The following is a 20341-nucleotide window of genomic DNA, read 5'->3' as shown; positions in this document are numbered from 1 at the left end:
AGTTGCTAGGGGACACGGACAAGAGGGTGCTGTCGCATTCATTTCCTGCTTGTGAGTTTCCCATGGGCAGCTGGTTGGCTACTATCTGAACAGAATCCTGGACTAAACGGACCTTGGTCTGATCCAGCATGACTACTCTTATGTTCTTACGTTGTTAGAGGAGGCATTCCCTCCTGTGTGAGAGAAAAAGTGGGAGAATGCCCCTTTAATACAGCGCTTCCCATGTGCAGTTTTTGCAAGTATTTGTATTAAAAAATAATGGATTGGATCCAGACTTAGTTATGCTTAGAGTGGAACCACTGAAATCAGGGGGACTAAGTATAACGAAATCTAGATAAACAACCACAGCTTCATTACTTGGGGGTACCTTTTTAGTTGATTCAAAGATGTGTTGTTTTGTTTTGATTAAAGGTGGTGGCCCTAGAAAGTAGAAGCAGTCAATTCACCTGTATTAGGTTTGCTTGAATATCCTTTTTCATTGAAATGACTCATGAAGGCACATATTATCCTGCTTTAACCTAGTTTAAGGCAAAACTATGCCACATCTTTTTTGAATTGTTGTTAATAATATTAGCAATAGTGGTAATGTTATCTTATACCATTTTCTCTGTACAGAACAACCAAAGTGGCTTACAAGTGAAAATACAGTCAAAAATCATATTAATGCAAATTTCAAATGATGCTAAAAAACAGTGGGATTGCTGCTGAAAATAGCAGCCTTGTGTCACGCTTCCCCCTCCTCCTTTGCCTCTGTAACAGCACTGTTCAATGTATCTCAGGCCTTGATATGACACCAAGTGTTTCCCTACCCAATTAATGACAGCTAGTAATGTGCACCATGTTTAATTTGGTCCTGTTTATTATTATTATTATTATTATTATTATTTATTTATTTATTTATTTATTTATTTATTTATTTATATAGCACCATCAATGTACATGGTGCTGTACAGATTACACAGTAAATAGCAAGACCCTGCCGCATAGGCTTACAATCTAATAAAGTTGTAGTAAACAATAAGGAGGGAAAGAGCCACCACAAAATGGCTGCCATGGGAAGTGTGGCTAGTCATAAAGGGCAAATAACCTGCCCAAAAGACAGTATAAGGCAGGGGTGGGATCTGAGCCACTGCCTTAAGACTAACTAGCATTGCCTCAGCTGGCTCCTCTGAACCCCCAATTGGCTTACAACTACCCTGCCTAGCCCAAACATCACTGCTCTTTCTGGCCCGTCCCAAGCTTACTGGGGTCCCTTTTTCTTCCCCCACATTTCATTTTTCTTGGTAGATGGACACACCTGCAGCTACCTACCATCTTCATTTCCTAAAAATGTTTAGCTTCAGAACCTATATCAACTGGGCTTGAGATACCCCAGCGGATAACCAAGCCAAGTGCAAACCCACGGACTCAAGAGTACATTGAAACATATTCAATGCTTTGAGAAAATAACACATTTTTATTTTAAAAAAAAGAATTATCAGGATAATTATGAAAATCATCTGTATGATCTACACCTCTTCCCAGCCATTGTTCATACCATTGTGATGGCTTCCCAACAGGCATCGAGAATGGACATTCTTGGCACCCCATATCATTGCAGGTGCACAACGTGAGGCAGTCACCAAAGATTTTGCCTTTTAATTGGTGTCTGAGTGTGTATCAATGCTCCTCTTATCAGCAACTGCAAGGTCTTAACCAAAACAGAGCTTGCTGTGTACTGCCATGGCTCTGCAGAGAGGTAGTGCACAGTATAGCAAAGTCTGTTGTACTTTTCCAGTGGAAGCACTCGGTCAGCTTTGAGTCAAAGGTGTTACAGTGCCATAACATTAATTAATACAAGCCAAATGTCCAGAAACTTCTTGCCTGTAGGTCTGGGCTCTTTTAGGTGGTATTGTGTGGGTCTCCCCCAAACCCTCAATCAGACTATCACATCAGGCCAGATCAAACTAGCTATCTGAGGTTTATGGGGTGGGAAAGCTCCATGTCATGATATCAGGAACTGAGATAAGTTAAACTGCAGATTACAGGGCTGCTTTTTTTAGCACCAGACTGATTTTTGGATAATATCTCTTTCCACCTGATTCCTATATTATTTTTCTCTCTCTCTTCTATGTTAGACTTCATGTTAGAATTAAACTTTTGGATAAATTGAAACAGTATCTGAGTTGCAAGCTGTTGAATTGCACAGATCCTACTTGAAGATCTCTGTTCAGCTCAAAAGCTTGTTAGGCTAATCCTACCAAGGCAGGTGCTTTAGGCTGCAAATATATATCCGGTTACCTAGGAGTAAATCCCACTAAACTTAATGGGACTTATTTCTGAGTAGACATATGTAGTATTGCATTGTAGTAAATAGTATCATTTGTATTCTGACTTTTAGGATGGCAGCAAGGCAAACACTGTTGTAATCACTGCCCAGAATTCTTGTTTCACATCTTAAGAAGTTTAACTTAAAACAAAAGCTAAACACACATTGTCAATTATAAGGTGAAAGCTATTTACCCCAAAAGGTAAGGCCAAAGTATTTCCTGAAGCATTTAAGGAATGCTCAAATGAGGAGTCCACATGAGCTGTCTGAGGTCAGACTGATTGGCATGAGAAGCTGTGATGGAATTGCATAAAGGTGATGGAATTGCATAAAGGTGTTCTTCAGGTCTACTCTGTTTTTAAGCAGGGAGGAGCCATAGTTCAGTGGCAGAGCACATGCTTTATGTGCAGAAGGTCACAGGTTCAACAGCCAGCATCTCCAGGTAGGACGAGGAAAGAATCCTGCCTGAAACTCTGGAAGAGCCACTGTCAGTTAATGATAATGGGCTGCATGGACCAATGGCATGACTCAGTATAAGGCAGCTTCCTATGTAACTATTTAGAAAGCTAATGGGGACTTTTCTTTTTATTCCAGAAGACATTGTTAGGGTGGAAAGCAGATAAAATGCAGTCTCGTGCATGTGTAAAGTCTGGTCGGTGACCGTAATAAAGTTGATGGTGATAAAATTCGTAATTGTGAAACGTAACTTGAAAAGTAGGGGGGAAAGTAACAATCTTATTAGGAATGCTAACTTTCACATGAGAATACAACCTGAGTTTTGGCTTAAGTGTTTCATATTTACAGATCACATTGTGAATTGTCTAGCAAGGGGTGAGGCCAGTGTAAAATTGGTGTAACTTTCACAACCACCACATTCTGCCAGGGGGCATACTTCCTAGTGTGTAAATGCAGATACTGAAACCAAAGGGAGTTGCACCTACTTACCCTAAGTTTCATAGAGCACCTTTTGTTTTTGAGAAACACAGCCCCCTAAAAGTCAGGAATAAATTAACTCTGAAAGTAGTTCACCAATTGGAGCTATGTTCGTCCTTTCTGTACTCCCATACTGTCACATCACACATCGCATGTACGCAGTGGGGTTGGCACGTGTGCTTCTAGATTTTTGGCTAGTAAATAGGTGAACTCCCCCAAGTTTCAGTGTGGATTGAATAAGCATGCCAGATTCTTAACTCACACAAGTGTAAATGTCAACATTCACAGTCCTGCTCCAGGTTGACATGGGGGGTGGGTGGGTTGGGCTGTGAATCTTGCCTATATTTTCCTGGGCTTGGAAGGAAGCAGGCTGTCAGAATGCTGCAGCTAAGATACTTCTGCTGTCAGCCACTCAAATCTGTCCTGAGGCTCCAGGGCATCTGAAGACATCAGCATACATTAGCAGAAAATATTAAAATGTAAAGACTTCTAAGCTTGGTTCTCCAAGGTGATTTATTTTTCATCAAGGTGAAAGAGCTTTGAAAGGGTTGATGCTTTCAAGAGAATTCTAGACACCTGGCTTAAAAATGAATATATTATACAGTAACTCAGTTCGTAAGCTCCCATATTTCCATGTATAAAACAAGGAGCTATTCTCCACCTGATCCACAGTGATAAGATTACCATGGGTAATAAAGAATGAATGATATTCAGATGTGCTTATAACAGACACAGTCTTTTACAAAAAATGAACACTTGGTATGATAAAACACTTTGATGTACTAATTATATTTTTATCCCACCCTTTTTCAGGGTGGTGTACATTGCCCAACTACCACCGTTTTCTCCTTGCATGAACACTGAGATCTGGATTAGGCAAAGTATAAAGCAATTAGTCCTCTTTCCCATAGGCAGATTTAAGGATGAACTAGTGATGAATTCCCACATGGCTCAGATCAGTTTGGCTCAGGATAAACTGAGTTCCCTCCAAAAATAAGTAAACAGCTCAGCATAACCCGCTAGTCTGAATTGATTCAGTCACTCAGTGGAGCCCCACCCTTATGTGCTTCCAAGTCTCTTCTGACTCCTTCACCTTCCCAAAAGCTTCCTTCACCCTCCCACATGCAAGTCCTCAAATTCCCTTCCCTCCCAACCTCCTACCATCTTCTTGCTCGGCTGCTGCTCCACCCACAGCAACAAGCAGGAGGAAGGAAAGGATCTCTGCTCACCTGGTCAGCTGGAAGCAAAGCAAAACTCACTCCCTTCTTTCCTGTCTCCCACGTCTTGCAGCCAGAACATAAGCAACGACTTGGTAAGTTGACAGAAGGAAAAGGGAATCAGTCTGAGGATTGTTGGTGGATGGGTCGGACAGGGTTTGGGTGACAGGTGGGCGAGGCAGGGTGGAGCTGAATCCTTCTCCAGCTTGCATTACAATCTGAGCTAGAGAAGAATTATAGAGTTATAACATTCACCTCTTATTTCAGTATTGAGTGCCCAAAATTCACTTTTCAGAGCCTCATCAAAGTCTCTACCCTGAGTCTGGATTTGAATCACAGTCTTGTCTAAGGCCAACACGATACCACACTTGCTCCCAATGATAATTGTTGACATAATTACCAATATTTATAGATGAACACATTTGGACATTGAAACACTGCCCCATGCTCCACAACACTGTTCCACACTCTACCATAGTTAAAAATGTCAGAAAATCATTACATATATGAGACCTCATCAGTCTCCATGGCTTAAGCCATTCACCCATCAGTCCACAATGAATTTATCATCTCCCTGATAACCCATTGCTTGATTATTTGCTTGGTCAGGTAAGAGAGAATGACTTTCAAAGATCTATTGTGCTTGGTGATAGAAGATCTATTTATCCTCTTTATCTAACAATCCAATGAAGGGAGTATGTGCAGGAGGAGACTCCACTTCCCCTAGGGCTGGTGTAGTTTTTCCCGTTCTGGGGAAATAGGGACTTTGATCCAAAGACTCTCATGAGATGCTTCTTTTTTGCCCTTATAGCTATTATTATTATTATTTATTTATTTATATAGCACCATCAATGTACATGGTGCTGTACAATGACAGTGGACCTCATTCTGTGCTGGCAGTAATCACAGAAATAATGCATCTGTGAACTCCCTAATTTCAACATGCATTTCTGAAACAAAGCAATGGAAATCAGACTATAAGTGCAAAGAGGCAGGGAAAATACCTAAACTCCTTAAAGGACCAGTTTCTACATGCCATCAGCCTACAAGTGAACATCACGGGGTGGGCAAGGCCACTATCTGGTTCAGAACCAAGCCATGCTCATATAAAGGACCGTTTATCAGAACCACCACCAACAATTAGATGTATATGTAGCCACTGCAATTTTTTCAAATACATGGGAGGGGGTGGAAAGTGTTGCTATAATCATATTGCAAATTTATAGTGGTCCCCTACTTATATAAGATGGCTTGTTTGCAACAGAATCGTTTCTATTGAAAATGGATTCTATTAAAATGCTTTAAACTTCCCCGTAACTTATGAAAACAATCGCTTAACAGCACTGTTTTCCAAACCAAAACTTTAAAATAGTTAAAATTAACTTGCAACACATGTAACTCTGGTAGTTCTCATTCTCTTAATCTTCTTACCCCATCACCATGAGATAACTCTTCTACTGAAAAGCAGTGTTCAAACTACTAAACAGACAGAAGAGCCAAATTAAAATTTCAGCCTTCTCATTCTAGCTCTTCTGCACTCTTGATAGTACCATCCATCAAGAGTGAGCTATCTCAGGATGGATCATAAGCCTAGTGTAATGTAATTACTAGACTAGAAGTATTGCATTACACAGCATGAAATGAATTGGCAACTCTACTTTGTGCCTTATGAACCAACTGACTAATGATTGAGTAGTACAATTAGAAAGAGAAAGTGGGAGAAGCTAGGCAATTTTGCACAGTCCAGTGACACAAGGAATGAAAGTGAGTCCAGTAACAAGGGAAGACACAACAGTTGGGGTCTTTGACAACAAACTACTCATATGGGTAATGGCAGAAGCAACAGTGAAGTCTTGGTCCCTGTATGCCATTCTCCACCTCATTGCCACATCAGTAATGTAAATTTCCAGTGTATTGGTACCAGTGATGCATCAGTCAGATCAACTTTTAATACTATCAACTAAGATTTGGAGCTTTGGTTCTTTAATTTAAAATTATTAGGTAAACAAGGAATAAATCTGCAATAGGCCCAGGTTTTCTCCCACTGTAGAGTCACACTTATTTCAGTAATAAAAAATAACACTTTATTTGCAAAATAAAAGTAATTACATAGTGATATAAATAAACTGACATGTACAAATAATCTATGTAAATTCCACAAGATATATTCCTGCTCAAACACTTTTGTGAGCTACCAAAGTTATCTACAGAAACCAGAGGTTCTAAGGTCTTGCTTAGAAATAAATGGTGAAATCTGTATTTTCATACATGAAGTTTCATGTATTCTTTTTCTACAAACGAACATATTGAATAGGAAAACTAGTGAGAGCCTCAAAGTCTAACCTTTTGAAATTCCTCCTGAGAAAAACACACCTCATATTAAAAGGCATTACTTTTCAGGGTTAACACTATGTAATGCATAAGGCCTAGCATTAATCTCATTCCATCAGATCAAATGCAAATTTATGTTGAAGGCTCCTATAGATTTAGAATAACACTCTTAAAACGACAAGATACAGCTAAGCTTTGATCCTTAATGTGGACATAAAGCTATACAACAGAGAATGCAAGAGGACATTAACACTTCTTCTCTTATACTGCAATGCAATTTCACACATAAGCTCCATTTTACTGGCACACTGACTTACTGAGCACCATTTCTTAACTTCTTTTAAAACTTGAACACACACATGTTCAACTGTGGCCGAAAAACCCAAAAGAAGTATTGTCAAGATGTAAGTATCAAAGCAATGTAAAGCAGGATTTTCATGAATGGTGAAATGCTTTGAAGACCAGACTATTCAACACTTTTACTGAAATCAAGTCACCCTTAAAAAAAAGTACAAACAGCAAAGCACAGCATTGTTAATTGTGTTTTCCCCAAATTCATTGCAAGTGCCCTTCCCGCTGAATTCGAAGGCGCTCTTTCTCCACTTGCAACCGTTCTTTTTCAATTTGCAACTTCTCGGATTCAAACTTCAGGAACTGCAGCCTCTCCTTCTCAAGCTGCAAACGCTCCTTTTCGATTTTCAGTTTTTCCGTTTCTAGATCCAAAGGCTGCAAAACAGGTTTTTCTGATTGGCTGGGATCATTCTCCAGGGCAGGTTTTTCAGCATGCTGAGCCTCAAGCCTTAGTTTCTCACGCTCAATTTGTAATCGCTCCTTTTCCAGCTGAAGCCTCTCATGCTCCAGATCAATGTGTCGCAACCTCTCTTTTTCGATTTGCAGACGTTCCTTTTCGACTTGCAGTCGTTCCGCTTCAATATCCAGTCGCTGTTTCTCCAGCTCTAGCTTCTGTTTCTCCAAGCTGATCAGCAAATGGGAATCTTCATAGGCCAGCCTAGCTTGAGCAGAGCTGAGATTACCAAATTCTTCAATGTGGGTGAAATCAGGAAGGTCACTTTCCTTTTTGGAATCTGGCAACACTGAGGACAGAATTTCTTCTTCTTCCTCAATAGGAAACTAAGGAAATTAATCAGAAATGTAGTGTTGTTCCATGCTAGATAAGATACATCCATTAAATAAAGTATGAGGGCCTACAGTTTCCATGGAAAGCCCACAGATTTATGCTTGCTGTACTGGCATAATTTGAGGCTGAAAATAGGTATTGTGAAAATGGTCTGGCTGCTATAAAACACAAGAGCTCTTACACTTTGTCCTCTTTTCTTTCTTGTAACCTTTACTAAACTAAATCCCTGACAAGACATCATCACTTTGCAAGTTTCCTTACATCTGTCCATTGGCTGCGGTTTACAGTAGTGGAAAAGCTTGCAATGCAATAACATTATGTAGCATGTTGTTTACAAAACATTACTGGGGAGGGGGGGAGGAAATCCATGCAATGGCTTGCAGCTGCCACCATATCATCTCCATAGTTTCTCATTTTAGCCTAAATTTTCTCCAGGAGTATGATGGCAAGGTAACATGAGCTGTCTATCAAAACTCCATGCAGATTTTACAAATTACTGATTAACACATGGGTAAGCCACATTTTGGGCCCATGCGCACATTTGGGAATTTGAGAAACTGTCCTGGACATAATTATAAAATGACTGTCAGGGATGGGCATGGCTCATTGTAAAGGACAAGTAACCTCCCCAGAGGCAGGTTACTTGTCCTTCATTTTATGGGAAATTAAGATGACAGCAGCTAGAAGCTGCCACTTCACTTTGAAGCAAGCCCATCTGCAAGAAAGAAAATATAAAAATATCTTTAAATCAAGATTGGAAGGAGTAGGGTGTCTCACTGAGCTTCAGGGAAGGTATCTGGAGGCACATTGGTGCCCATGGGCACCTCATTGCTTATCCCTGGTATAACAAATGTATTCTATGAAATACAGGGAAAGGAGAAATAGAAGTACACAGCAGAACATTTACCAAATCTGACTGTGCACTAAAACGGAATTGCTCTACACAAAAGTCAGAATTTGTTAAAAAAAAAACTAATTTGCACCCAATTGCAACACAGAATGCATTAAAACTTCCAATTACAAACCAAGCACACACACACTAAAAACTAATTCCTAGTTACAAGTATAATGCTATTCATAATCTCAAGTAGAAATGTTTTGTTTCACTTCTGAAAGAGACTCTCAGGTTGGGGATTTTGTGAGTCTCTCAGGGAAGGAAGACTCAGTGGAACAAACGCTAAGATCACCTCACTATGTACCTTTATTATCCAAACTGTGTGTATGGATAATAATTCAGTTAGTTTTCTCATCAAATCAAAGGGACTTGAGGGTGAATTGTTACTATCAATTGGAAATTATATAGTAGTGGAGCTAGGAAAGTGTGAAAGAAGTAATTTATACATATTTAACACATATGATGTACAGGAAAATACTTACTTCAAAACTCTGTGGATCCTCCTCCTCTTCTTCCACTTTGACTTCAGTTAATGATCCACCTGCTTCTCTGAAGTCTGTGATATTCTGCCATTCAAAACTAGATTCATTTGGAAATCCCATTTTCTCATCAATATCTTCATTGAGTGAGTCATCCAAATCAGAGGAAGGAAGGTGAAATCCAGCACCCACCAACTTTATGTTGGTATTCAGTCGTTTTCGTTTCATAAGGGCCCTCCAATCAAGATATCGTCTTTTGACTTCTGTCCCTGTCCTTTGCTCTCCTTCACCTACAGCATTCACACACTCCGCTATTTCCTCCCAAGCCTTCCGCTTCATCTCATTAATTGTTGTATTTAGTTGTTTGGAAAAAAGCACTTCCCTCCTTTTTCGGATTTCTTTAAGTAGTGTTTGAGTTTCTTGAACACTAAAATTGCTTTTTCTTTTTCTTTTTAGTTGTTTCATTTTTTCCAACTTTCAATGTACTTCGTTCTGTAGCAGACAAAAGAGATTAGTGCCTTTGTTCCTTAACAATCACCCTGGAACTCAGTCTGTTCATACATAGCAGTGAGTTCTCACTTTCCCCCTTTAAAAACCATAAAAATAAAAGAGCAAACAAAATATAGGCTGCATTTTAGCCAATGTAATTGATTATTTAATAGAGATGATTTTAGAATTGTTATGAATAGAGCCTTAATTTTGCTGACAAAAATAATACTGTTTTTTAAAAAATAATAAAGTACATTGTACATATAGTTAACAATGTACAATGTGGCACATGGATTTTATCTAAAGGACAAAAAAGAGTCTAATGTTGGCTAACAAATTCTGCAACCAAACTCTTGAATTAGTTGCTTTTGTTTGCAGATTGCATTAGCCAACATAGACTTGTTTAAAAATATCTGTAATATTGTAAACATAATTACAGCATATACATTACACCAAATCCTGAAATTTCTCAATTTTTACATAGCTAATCATTGAAAATAAAAGATGCAATCAGATGTACAATTAACACATTATAAAAAATCCAATAAAATGGATTTGAAAAATGTAGGAAATGGTTTGATAATTTGTTTTTGAACATATGCAGAACTTGTTCCTTGGCATATAATTTCTGAAACGATTTATAATTGTGTTAATATAGCTTCTGAAATTCTTGATGTTAAATTTTAGTTTGCTTAGTGTGTGCATGCACCTTAATTGTTCTAAATTATTTTGTATATGTTATATCTAGGCATCTGCAAGATACACAGGGATTACAGACTGTGCTGATAAATATGGGCTGTTGTGTTGTTGCTGTGGGTGACAGGGTTTATGCACTTGGAAGAGACAATGCTGGCACAGCAATACCGTGCAACATCATCAATGCTTTTAAAATGAATTGTTCTCACTCCCATTTTAGCACAGAGAAAGTAGGAGCAGCCAATTCAGATACACCCTCATAGAGTAATTCATATTTTACCATGACCGGAAACAGTGCAAAGGAGTGTTGAGCAAGAGGCAGTCTCTTAAGTACCAGGCAAGATAAAGGTGTGTTTCCTTGTCATGATATCTGTGCATACTGGATTTGCATCTGCACAGGCTAGGAGCGTAGAAAAATCTAGGAAGCTAAAGTGAGGGGCTCATACTTTCTTTGGCAGACCACCCTCTCCTGAAGCAGCTGGAATGCTACTGCTGTTTACACTCAGCTCCTTCTCTGTTGCTGCATCTAGTAGTGTAGAATTTCTCCCGAGTACTGTGTTGCATAAAGCAGGTTCAAACTTTAATATTATAGACTGCCAATCTATATTGTTAGAGTTACATTCCTTTCTCCACATAACTAGTGCTATTGGCTTGTTTTCTTCATCATTATGGGTGTTGCCAGTCACATTAACTAGCAACCTGGAGGAAACATATAAGTGGTAAGTGACTATAACTTACCACTTATACCACTATAAGTGGTAAGTGACTATAACATATAAGTGGTAAGTGACTATAAGTGGTAAGACCCACATTGAAAAAGCCCTCTTGACCCCCATGGTATTGGATAACTACCATCCAGTCTCCAACATCCCATTTTTGGGCAGGGTATTGGAGCATGTGGTGGCCTCCCAACTCCAGGGATTCCTGGATGAGATGGATTATCTTGATCCATTTCGGTTATGGGACAGAAACAGCTTTGGTTGCCTTGGTGGATGATCTTCGCCGGGAACTGGACAGGGGGAGAGTGTCCCTGCTGGTTTTGCTGGACCTCTCAGTGGCATTCGATACCATCGACCATGGTATCCTTCTGGGCCGTCTTGTTGGGATGGGACTCAGTGGCTCCATTCCTTCCTGGATGGGCGGACCCAGAAGGTGGTACTGGGGGACTCCTGTTTGACACCTTGGACATTGGCTTGTGGAGTCCCTCAGGGCTGTTTTGTCCCCCATGCTATTTAACATATACATGAAACCGTTGGTAGAGGTTATCCGGAGTTGTGGGGTATGGTTCCACCAGTACACTGATGAGACCCAACTCTACTACTCCTTTCCACCCAATTCCAAGGAAGCGGTTTCTATGCTAAACCAGTGTCTGTTGGCAGTAATGGATTGGATGAGGGTGAACAAATTGAAGCTTAATCCAGATAAGACAGAGGTGCTCCGGGTCAGTCGAAAGGCAGATCAGGGAATAGGGATTCAGCTTGTGCTGGATGGGGTTACACTCCCCCTGAAGACACAGGTCTGCAGCTTGGGTGTACTTCTGGATTCAGCCCTGAGCCTGGATGCCCAGGTTTCGGCGGTGGCCAGGAGTACATTTGCACAGTTAAAGCTAGTGCGCCAGCTGCGCCCTTTCCTAGAGTGACACATGCCACAGTGACACATGCCTTAGTTACATCCCGATTGGATTACTGTAACACGCTCTACGTGGGGCTGCCTTTAGAGTGTTCGGAAACTCCAGTTGGTTCAAAGGGCTGCAGCCAGATTGTTGACTGGGGCTGGTTACAGGGAGCACATAACTCCTCTGTTAAAACAGCTCCACTAGCTTCCAGTCTGTTTCCGGGTACAATTCAAAGTTCTGGTTAAGCCCTATGAAGCCCTATATGGCTTGGGTACAGGTTATTTGAAAGACCGTATTCTCCCTTATGAGACTCCCCACGCTTTAATATCTTCTGGAGAAGCCCTTCTTTCAGTCCCACCATCTTCACAGGCACGCTTGGTGGGAACATGGGAGAGGGCCTTCTCAGTGGCTGCTCCAGTGCTTTGGAACTTGCAGGGGAAGCTAGACTGGCTCCCTTCCTGAGGGGCTTTCAGAAGCAGGCTAAAACTTGTTTGTCCTGGCAGGCCTTTGGAGAGTAATTTGGTTCTCCATCTATGTTAATGGCTTATAATTTTGTTGTGTATTTTAAACTTTTTTATTATTATTATTATTTATTATTTATTTATATAGCACCATCAGTGTACATGGTGCTGTACAGAGTAAAACAATAAAATAGCAAAATAGCAAAACCCTGCCACATAGGCTTACATTCTAATAGAATCATAATAAAATAATAATAAGGGGAAGAGAATGCGCCAAACAGGCACTGGTAGAGTAAAACTAACAGTATAAAAGTAAGATCAAAATCAAGTTTTAAAAGCTTTAGAAAAAAGAAAAGTTTTTAGCTGAGCTTTAAAAACTGCGATTGAACTTGTAGTTTGCAAATGTTCTGGAAGAGCGTTCCAGGCGTAAGGGGCAGCAGAAGAAAATGGACGAAGCCGAGCAAGGGAAGTAGAGACCCTTGGGCAAGTAAGAAACATGGCATCAGAGGAGCGAAGAGCACGAGTGGGGCAATAGTGTGAGATGTGAGAGGAAAGATAGGAAGGAGCTAGACTTTGAAAAGCTTTGTAGGTCAACAGGAGAAGTTTTTCTTTTCCTAGGTTTTACCATGTATGTTTTAAACTTTGTAAGACCACCCTGAGGCCCAGTATTGGGCAAAAGGCAGGATAATAAATAATAATAATAATAATAATAATAATAATAATAATAATGAGCCCAACTGAACCTTCAGTTTCACATTCAACAGGACAGAAAGTAATTTTTTAACAGAGCATGCTCAAAATTAAAACTGTAATTTATATAAGGCTAATTATAGTTGAGTGCTTATAAAAAACTGCCTTGTTTTCTTGCTTTCACAATTGAGTCTGTTGTGTGGGCAAATCCCGACTTGTGGTATGCTATAATCCGTTTCATGGGTTATACTGTTAGATGCTTCTATTTTCACATTTTGCATTTACTCTTTTTTTCAACATGGCTACACTATTGTTCATAATAATCTGCTTAAATTTGCAGATCATCTGTCTATTTTATGAAGGGAAAATGTATTTTATTTTAAACCTACTCACCAAGTTAGTTAGACGCACTTAAATCTGACTGAAATTAATTTTAAGTGTAAATAACTTTCTGCGGATTTGGCCAACTGTATCTAAGTTTCATCAGATGCCCTCTTCAGTATTGTATTTAAATAACTATAGCAGTAGCTAAAGTATGCTGCACTCACATAAACAACCGCTAGCACAACGCCAATAGCACTTGCTGTCAGCTAGTGCAAAACAAACATTAGTGCTAGTGTCACAATGGATCCTGCCCTATATTTTTTTCTCTTATCAATTAATGTGTGACGTTTAGCCTACTCTCTCATGATCCAGAGTATTTGTGTGATTTAGTGGTTCGTGTTGGAGTGGGACTCAAGAGATCCAGGTTCTAGTCGTACTCAGGCCGTGAAGTTCACTGGATGACTTTGGACCAGTCACTGACTCTCAGCCTAACCTGCCTCACAGACTTGATTTGAGGATAAAGTGGAGAGAAGGGGGAATCATGTAAGCCACCTTGGTTCCTTGCAAGAAGAAAAAAGGCCTGATATAAATGCAATAAATAAAAACAATAAATTTCAAATGCAATAAATAAAAACAATAAATTTCAAAACTAAATACTTCAAAGCTTTTCTTCAGTCAGAAATCCCTCATGAACACTACTTTTGATAACACACACAAAACTGACAAGTTTTGTTTGTCCAAACAATCTATGTAAAAACTTTATCTCCTGGTATCCTTATTTCATCTTCCTGTTGTTTTTACAAGGAGCTGTCCACAACAATTCCAACATCTTTCTTGATTAGCAGTAGCTAATTTAAAATTCAACATTCTGTAGATGTATGTGAAGTTCTTTTCCCAGTTCATATTATTTTTCATTTGTCAGCACTGAATATTATTACCATTTTTGTATCTTATTTTTTTTTTTTTCCTCTGCTGCAAGATCCAGTCATAATCTTCACAGTCCCCTTTAAGCACACTTCAACACTCCCTTGATCACTGTGAAAATACCAAGAATTTACCCTCCGCCCTCAGTAGTTACTGATAAAACATCACAGAACCTTGAGAATAAAATGGAGATGGCAATGAACCCTGGTAATCCCAGATTGTAACTCTTGGTTCAGGGAGACTGTCATGGATCTACTTTGCATTAGATCCTAATTCACCCTGGTCAAATCTGATGTAGAGGGCTACAGGCAGAGTCCGAGTTATTTGTTGAGACGTCTAGTTATTTGTTGAGACGTCTCTAGAGAACACTGAGGAAATAAAAGTATGTAGTTCTTTTGTTGTTTTGACATGGATGGCTGAATTCAAACCACTGAACTTAGATCTACACATGTGGCAAAACAGAATAGGCTGTACCACTTCAGGTGGGAGTTAGAAAACACTTTTTTAAATGCTTCCAGGAAAAACTCCTTGTAAATAGAAAACTAACTTAACATGAGTTGCCCCATGACCTTTCTTCCTGATGTGTTAGTTTTCTATTTGCAAGGTACGTGTGTAAAAATATTATATGGGATCATTTAAAAACGAAAAAAGTATACAGGGAAGGAACAAGAGACAGTAAAGGGCAAAATTAGACCTCAGTCTGCTCCAACTACGCTGCCCTCTCCACTGCCCATCTATCACCAACGGCCCTGTGGGAAGGGTCACCACAGATATAGGCTCCTGCTCCAGTGGGGCTGGTGGTTTTGTTTTGCATGTGTGGCGTGCAGTGTATCCATAGTATTTTCTAAAGGTTGTATGCTACTTTCAAAAAGCAGGATATAAATCTACTAAATAAACAACAACAAAAAGCATCCCCCCTACCTGCAGTGGTACAGTCCATTCTACCACCTCAGGACTGAGCCAAGCTTTTTCTACCGCTTAGGTAGACTACGGAGCTGGAGAGGGGGGCGGCGAGAGGGACAAGGGGGTCCACCTTGAACGTGTGGAGGTGTTGAGAAGCGTCTCGGTGTCGGCGGGGCGGGGCGGGGCGGGGAAGGAGAGGATGTTTTCCTCAGCGCTGACGAGGGAAGGGGGATGCGCACCTGCCTCCCCTCAGCCGACGGTGGAGGAAGGAGCGGCTCCAAAACCCTCGCGTCAGGGGCGGGGGAGGGGAAGGAAGCCCATGAGGAAAAAATAAAACAGCGGCGTGTGAACGAAGGCAAGGGGAGGAGTGGAAGGAAGGCGCCTAGTTTCCCCTCACAAACAGGGAGCGAGAACCTGCCCCGCTCCCCGCAGGCGGACGCGCCGGCTCCTCCCCTTCCTTCTCCCCTTCCTTTCCACCCTCCCTCAGTAGCGCAAAAGCGACTCACCTGCGCGCAGCGCTCCCCCTCCGAACGCCGGCCTTTTGACCCACCCCCCTGCCGCTGGCGAGCCCGCTTGTCACTCACCCATCCACGCGGCGCTCCTATTGGGCAGAGCCGCGCGCTCGTCAGCGGCTCGCGCTCCCCAACGGTTCCACCGCCTTCTCCTGGCCCGCCCCTTTTCCCAACTCGCGCAACTTTGCCCAACGCTTCCCTGCCTCCTGCGTTCCCTCACACCACGCCCCTCTCCTTAGCTCCCGGCTTGTTGGTCGGAGCAGCTGCTCGTCACCGGAAGTGGCCACTATCATTGGCTGCGAAATCAAGAAGCGGGAGAGGTTCTTCGCTGTCCCGCCTCCCCAACGGTGCCTTCCAAGGAGAGGGAATCAGACGAGACAGCGGGTGGAGTGGGGAGGGGCGTGGCCGGGCAAGCCCCGCCTTTGTCTTTTAATGTCACGTCTGTACGGGTTTTCCAGTCGCTGTGCCAGAGTTGGATCTAAGTGATAAAGGATCCTTGGCAACATGCAGGAGAGCTTAATCACTGATCGAGCCCAGTCAGCCCGCACTCCCCATGGAGGCAGTGAACGTGGGCAAATGATCAGAGAGGGCATAATAGGGAGTCGAGAAGACAACAGGATGGAGAGGATTGGGTCCCCTGCCGTTGGCTTGCAGAGAGCGTGCAGGCTGCCACCTTAACTCACTTACTGGGCCTCTCTCCCTCTCTGGGCAACACAGCAGGGAGGGATGGGCTCAATCCCCACCACTGCAGCACCCAAAGGATAGAGTGCATCCTAGTGATAGCCAAGAGGATTGCCAATTCCTGGAGGAGAACGCTATCAATGGCTACTAGTTCTGATGGCTAATATTATTTCCAAGATCAGAGGCAGTATGCCTACATATACTGCTGGGGAACATGGGTAGGAGGGTGTTCTTGCACTCATGTAGTCCTTGTGTGTTTCCCATGGACGGTTGGCCACTGTGAACAAAATGCCAGACTAGATGGACCCTTGGTCTGATCCAGCATAGCTGCTGCCATCATCATCATCATCATTATTATTATTATTATTATTATTATTATTATTATTATTATTATTATTGCATTTATATCCCACCTTTTTCCTCCAAGGAACCCAAGGCGGCATTCATAATCTTCCTCCTCCCCATTTTATCCTCACAACAACAACCCTGTGAGGTAGATTGGGCTGAGAGTCCATGACTGGCCCAAAGTCACCCAGTGGGTTTCTTTTATTTATTTATTTATTTATTTATTAATTACATTTATATACTGCCTAATAGCTGAAGCTCTCTGGGCGGTTTACAAAAGTTAAAAACGGAACATTAAAAGAAATATACAAAATTGAAAACCATAAAAAGCATACAATAAAAACAAAAACAGACAATATCCATTTAAAAACAACTACTCTGGGGTCAGTCAAAAAACTCAGCACATGCTGTTAAATACCTGGGAGAAGAGAAAAGTCTTGACCTGAGTGGGGACTAGAACCTCCCAGCTCCTAGTCCAACACTTTAGCCATTACACCATGCTGGCTTCTTACGTTCTCATGAGGAGAGCCCACCCACTCATTCACCTGGACAGTGCAGCAGCTGGGATCAGGCCCACCCAGCAAGCCACATTGATCCTTCCCACTGTGCCATTTGGAAGGACAGCAGAGGCGAGCATTCAAGCAGAGGCATCTGCATGGAACTGAGAAGCAGGTGCTGCTTCTGCGCATTAGCTTATCTCTTACCAAAGTCCAGGGCCCTTCAGCCGAGGGCAGGCCCAAATGACCACACAGAGCTGCAGGCGATAAGGGCAGAATAGGCAAACTCCCACTTTATTTTTGCAGTCGTTTTGTTATTGTTTTAATACGCGGAATATAGAAGCAGTTCTAAAGCATGAAATGTCAGGAAGTGGAGTGGGGAAGAGAAACATCATTTCCGTGCTTCACAGTTGTGGTAGTACATTTGGCTGTCTAAAGGGAGCTCCCCCCAAAAAAACATTACCTAAACTGCATCACTTGTTTTCTCTAGTAGGACGGAAAAGGTTGAGCATGTGATGTTTGCAAGGAGTGGCTTCCATTGGTACTGATCACTCCTGCACACTCCCTTGGGAGGCTCTACTTTCTCACTCACCCTCTCTCTTTGGGCAGGGTCTGGAAGATTGGGCCCAGCGGGGCTGCCACAAACGAGTGGGCAGGAGCAGTCACTGTCTGCTTGCTTCAATAGTAGCAAGTACTACAATAGTACTACAATAATGGGTTGGTGGAAAGGAGGAGGACGGGCAGGGGAGACAGTTTAAGAGGTAGTTAGAAAAGGGAGAAAAGCCTTGTGCAGGGCCGGCGCCAGACTATATTGCGCCCTAGGCAGGCGATTTCTGAAGCCGCCCCCCCCCCCGCTCGCTCACTCACCGCCCCCTCACTCACCTGCCCACCCGCTTGCTCGCTCACTGCTCCCCCACACACCCGCTCGCCCGCCCGCCCGCTGCCCCCGCCCGCTCACCGCTCCAGCTCCCCCGTCGCTCACACGCTCCGGCTCCCCCCATCGCTCGCCCCCCACTCGCTCGCTCACCGCTACGGCTCCCCCCTTGCTATCCCACTCACCGCCTGCTCCCTCCCACTCCCGGCTTTGAAGCCAGGACGCTGGGGTTGGGGGGTGGGGCAGAGGCTTTGAAGCGGCGCGCCTGGAAGTGGCTTCCTGGCGCGCTGTACTTAAGCCTCCGCCTCCAACCCCAGCATCCTGGCTTCGAAGGAGCCAGGATGCTGGGGTTGGGCGGAGGCTGGGGTGGCGGCTTTGGAACACCACACCCGGAAGCCGCTCTAGGAGAGCAGCTTCCGGGTACGCTGTTCGGCGCCCTCGTTTGCTTGGCGCTCTAGGCGGCCGCCTGAGTTGCCTCTATGGCAGCACCGGGCCTGGCCTTGTGAAGAGGGTGCTGTGTTGGTCAGTGAGACGGGGAAAGAACTGGATTTGGAGAGGACTGCGAACAGTGAAAGAACTGGATTTGGAGAGAATGACCACGAGTAGATCGGGAAGCCTGAAGCTAAAGAATGAGACGGAGAAAGACATAGATCGCCAGCTGTCTTCACAAGAACAAGACATAGATCTTCAATGATCAGGAAAGCCAGAAAGTGAACCACTACAATAAATGGTTATTAAAGATTACAGGGACATTAGAGTACTTTCAGTTTTGCAGTGACTGTTCATATGAATTTTAATTCTCTTAAAGTTTGTAAATATTGCTATTGTTTACCAGTGTCTGCTGGAATTTTGGCAATACCTTTCTCAGATCCTGTTTGTAACACCAAAATTTGATATGATGGTTCTTTATAAGACAATCTGAGGTAGGTATTAGACACATTCCATAAGCGCAGCCTGCCACTTCCAGTGCTCAGCGCTCTTATGGAATGAGCTCCCTGGAGCCAACGCGGTCATCTTTTCAGCACCAGGTTAGGACTGCCCTCTAGACCCAGGCATTTAATGGCGTATGATGGGACACTTATATCAGCTGTCTTGAACAGGTCTGCTATTGTAACTGAATTGAAATTGTTTTTACCTATTTGTATTACATGTTGTAGCTTAAAGATTTTGAGACCACGTTTCATTATAATTTTTTATAATGTTTATAATGTTGCAGGTTTTGGATTTTTAATAAATTGTGAACTGCCTAGAGAGCCTTGGTGGTAGAGTAATAATTATAATATTTTTATTAATAATGAACATACCAACACTCATCATGGCTAATCTTCAGCACAACAGTGGCTCTCAATAAAGCACCAACTTATTGAACTATGAGATGTGGTGATACTGGTCTGTACTTCTTTTGAGACAGAATACAGGGTGCAATGTCCAAAAACTCTGGGTCATAAATTTATAGCCTTGTTTTATAATTCTGTACTGACATATACTTCTGTCACTTCAAGCAATTTTCAGTCACAAGGACTTTGAAGACACTTCAGAGAACCCAGAGAGTACTCAGAGAGCTTCAGCAACTGGGCAGTATAGAAACGTAATAAATAAAATAACGTTGCTAATGTGGCAGATTTGTCATTGCTTCTTCAAGGAATGCACAGGAAGATTCCCAAAATGTGGATGAATTTCTCCATGTTTTTTTTTTTTTTTTGGAGGGGGGCGGGTTGTGTCTGTACCTGTCAAAGCTCCCAGTCAGCAAGCCCTGAGAACTGTAGTTCTGTGAAGAGTTTAGGAATCTTCAGTAAAACATTAGACTACAAATGCCAGTGTACTTTCAGGGAAGCCGTGATAGTTAAATGAGTTTAAGACCTTTTAAACATTTTAATGTAGTTGTGTTCTTTGTGATATCACATACTACAGCAGAATCTCTTCTTTCCCCCACAATGTCTATAATTCAGGGATCCTATGTATCCAGTGTTTCTGCCTTATGTAACTTATTTGATAAATGAAGTTATGTTTGTAAGATGTTTTGTAGGGT

At 42.2% G+C, this 20341-nt stretch overlaps 1 protein-coding gene across 4 annotated transcripts; it reads right to left on the bottom strand.

The window, feature by feature from the left end:
- Nucleotides 1-6755: 6755 nt before the first annotated feature.
- On the bottom strand, nucleotides 6756-16055 carry MSANTD4 (Myb/SANT DNA binding domain containing 4 with coiled-coils). 4 transcript variants are annotated; one of them, XM_063127104.1, is made up of 4 exons: nucleotides 15988-16055; nucleotides 14515-14611; nucleotides 9305-9793; nucleotides 6756-7920 (listed from the first exon to the last, which is right to left on the bottom strand). In XM_063127104.1, the coding sequence occupies exons 3-4, from the start codon at nucleotides 9764-9766 to the stop codon at nucleotides 7345-7347; spliced, it is 1038 nt and encodes a 345-aa protein (XP_062983174.1). In that variant the 5' UTR covers nucleotides 9767-9793; nucleotides 14515-14611; nucleotides 15988-16055; the 3' UTR covers nucleotides 6756-7344. The 4 variants fall into 4 exon arrangements, with proteins under 4 accessions (XP_062983174.1, XP_062983172.1, XP_062983175.1 ...); XM_063127102.1 differs by lacking the exon at nucleotides 15988-16055 and adding an exon at nucleotides 15910-15949; XM_063127105.1 differs by lacking the exon at nucleotides 14515-14611 and having other exon boundaries at nucleotides 15988-16020.
- Nucleotides 16056-20341: the final 4286 nt, after the last annotated feature.

This window comes from Elgaria multicarinata, chromosome 5 (genome assembly GCF_023053635.1).
Source record: "Elgaria multicarinata webbii isolate HBS135686 ecotype San Diego chromosome 5, rElgMul1.1.pri, whole genome shotgun sequence".
Classification (NCBI taxonomy): domain Eukaryota; kingdom Metazoa; phylum Chordata; class Lepidosauria; order Squamata; family Anguidae; genus Elgaria; species Elgaria multicarinata.
The sequence above is the reverse complement of the archived record's forward strand: the minus strand, read 5'-3'. Positions and strand labels throughout refer to the sequence as shown.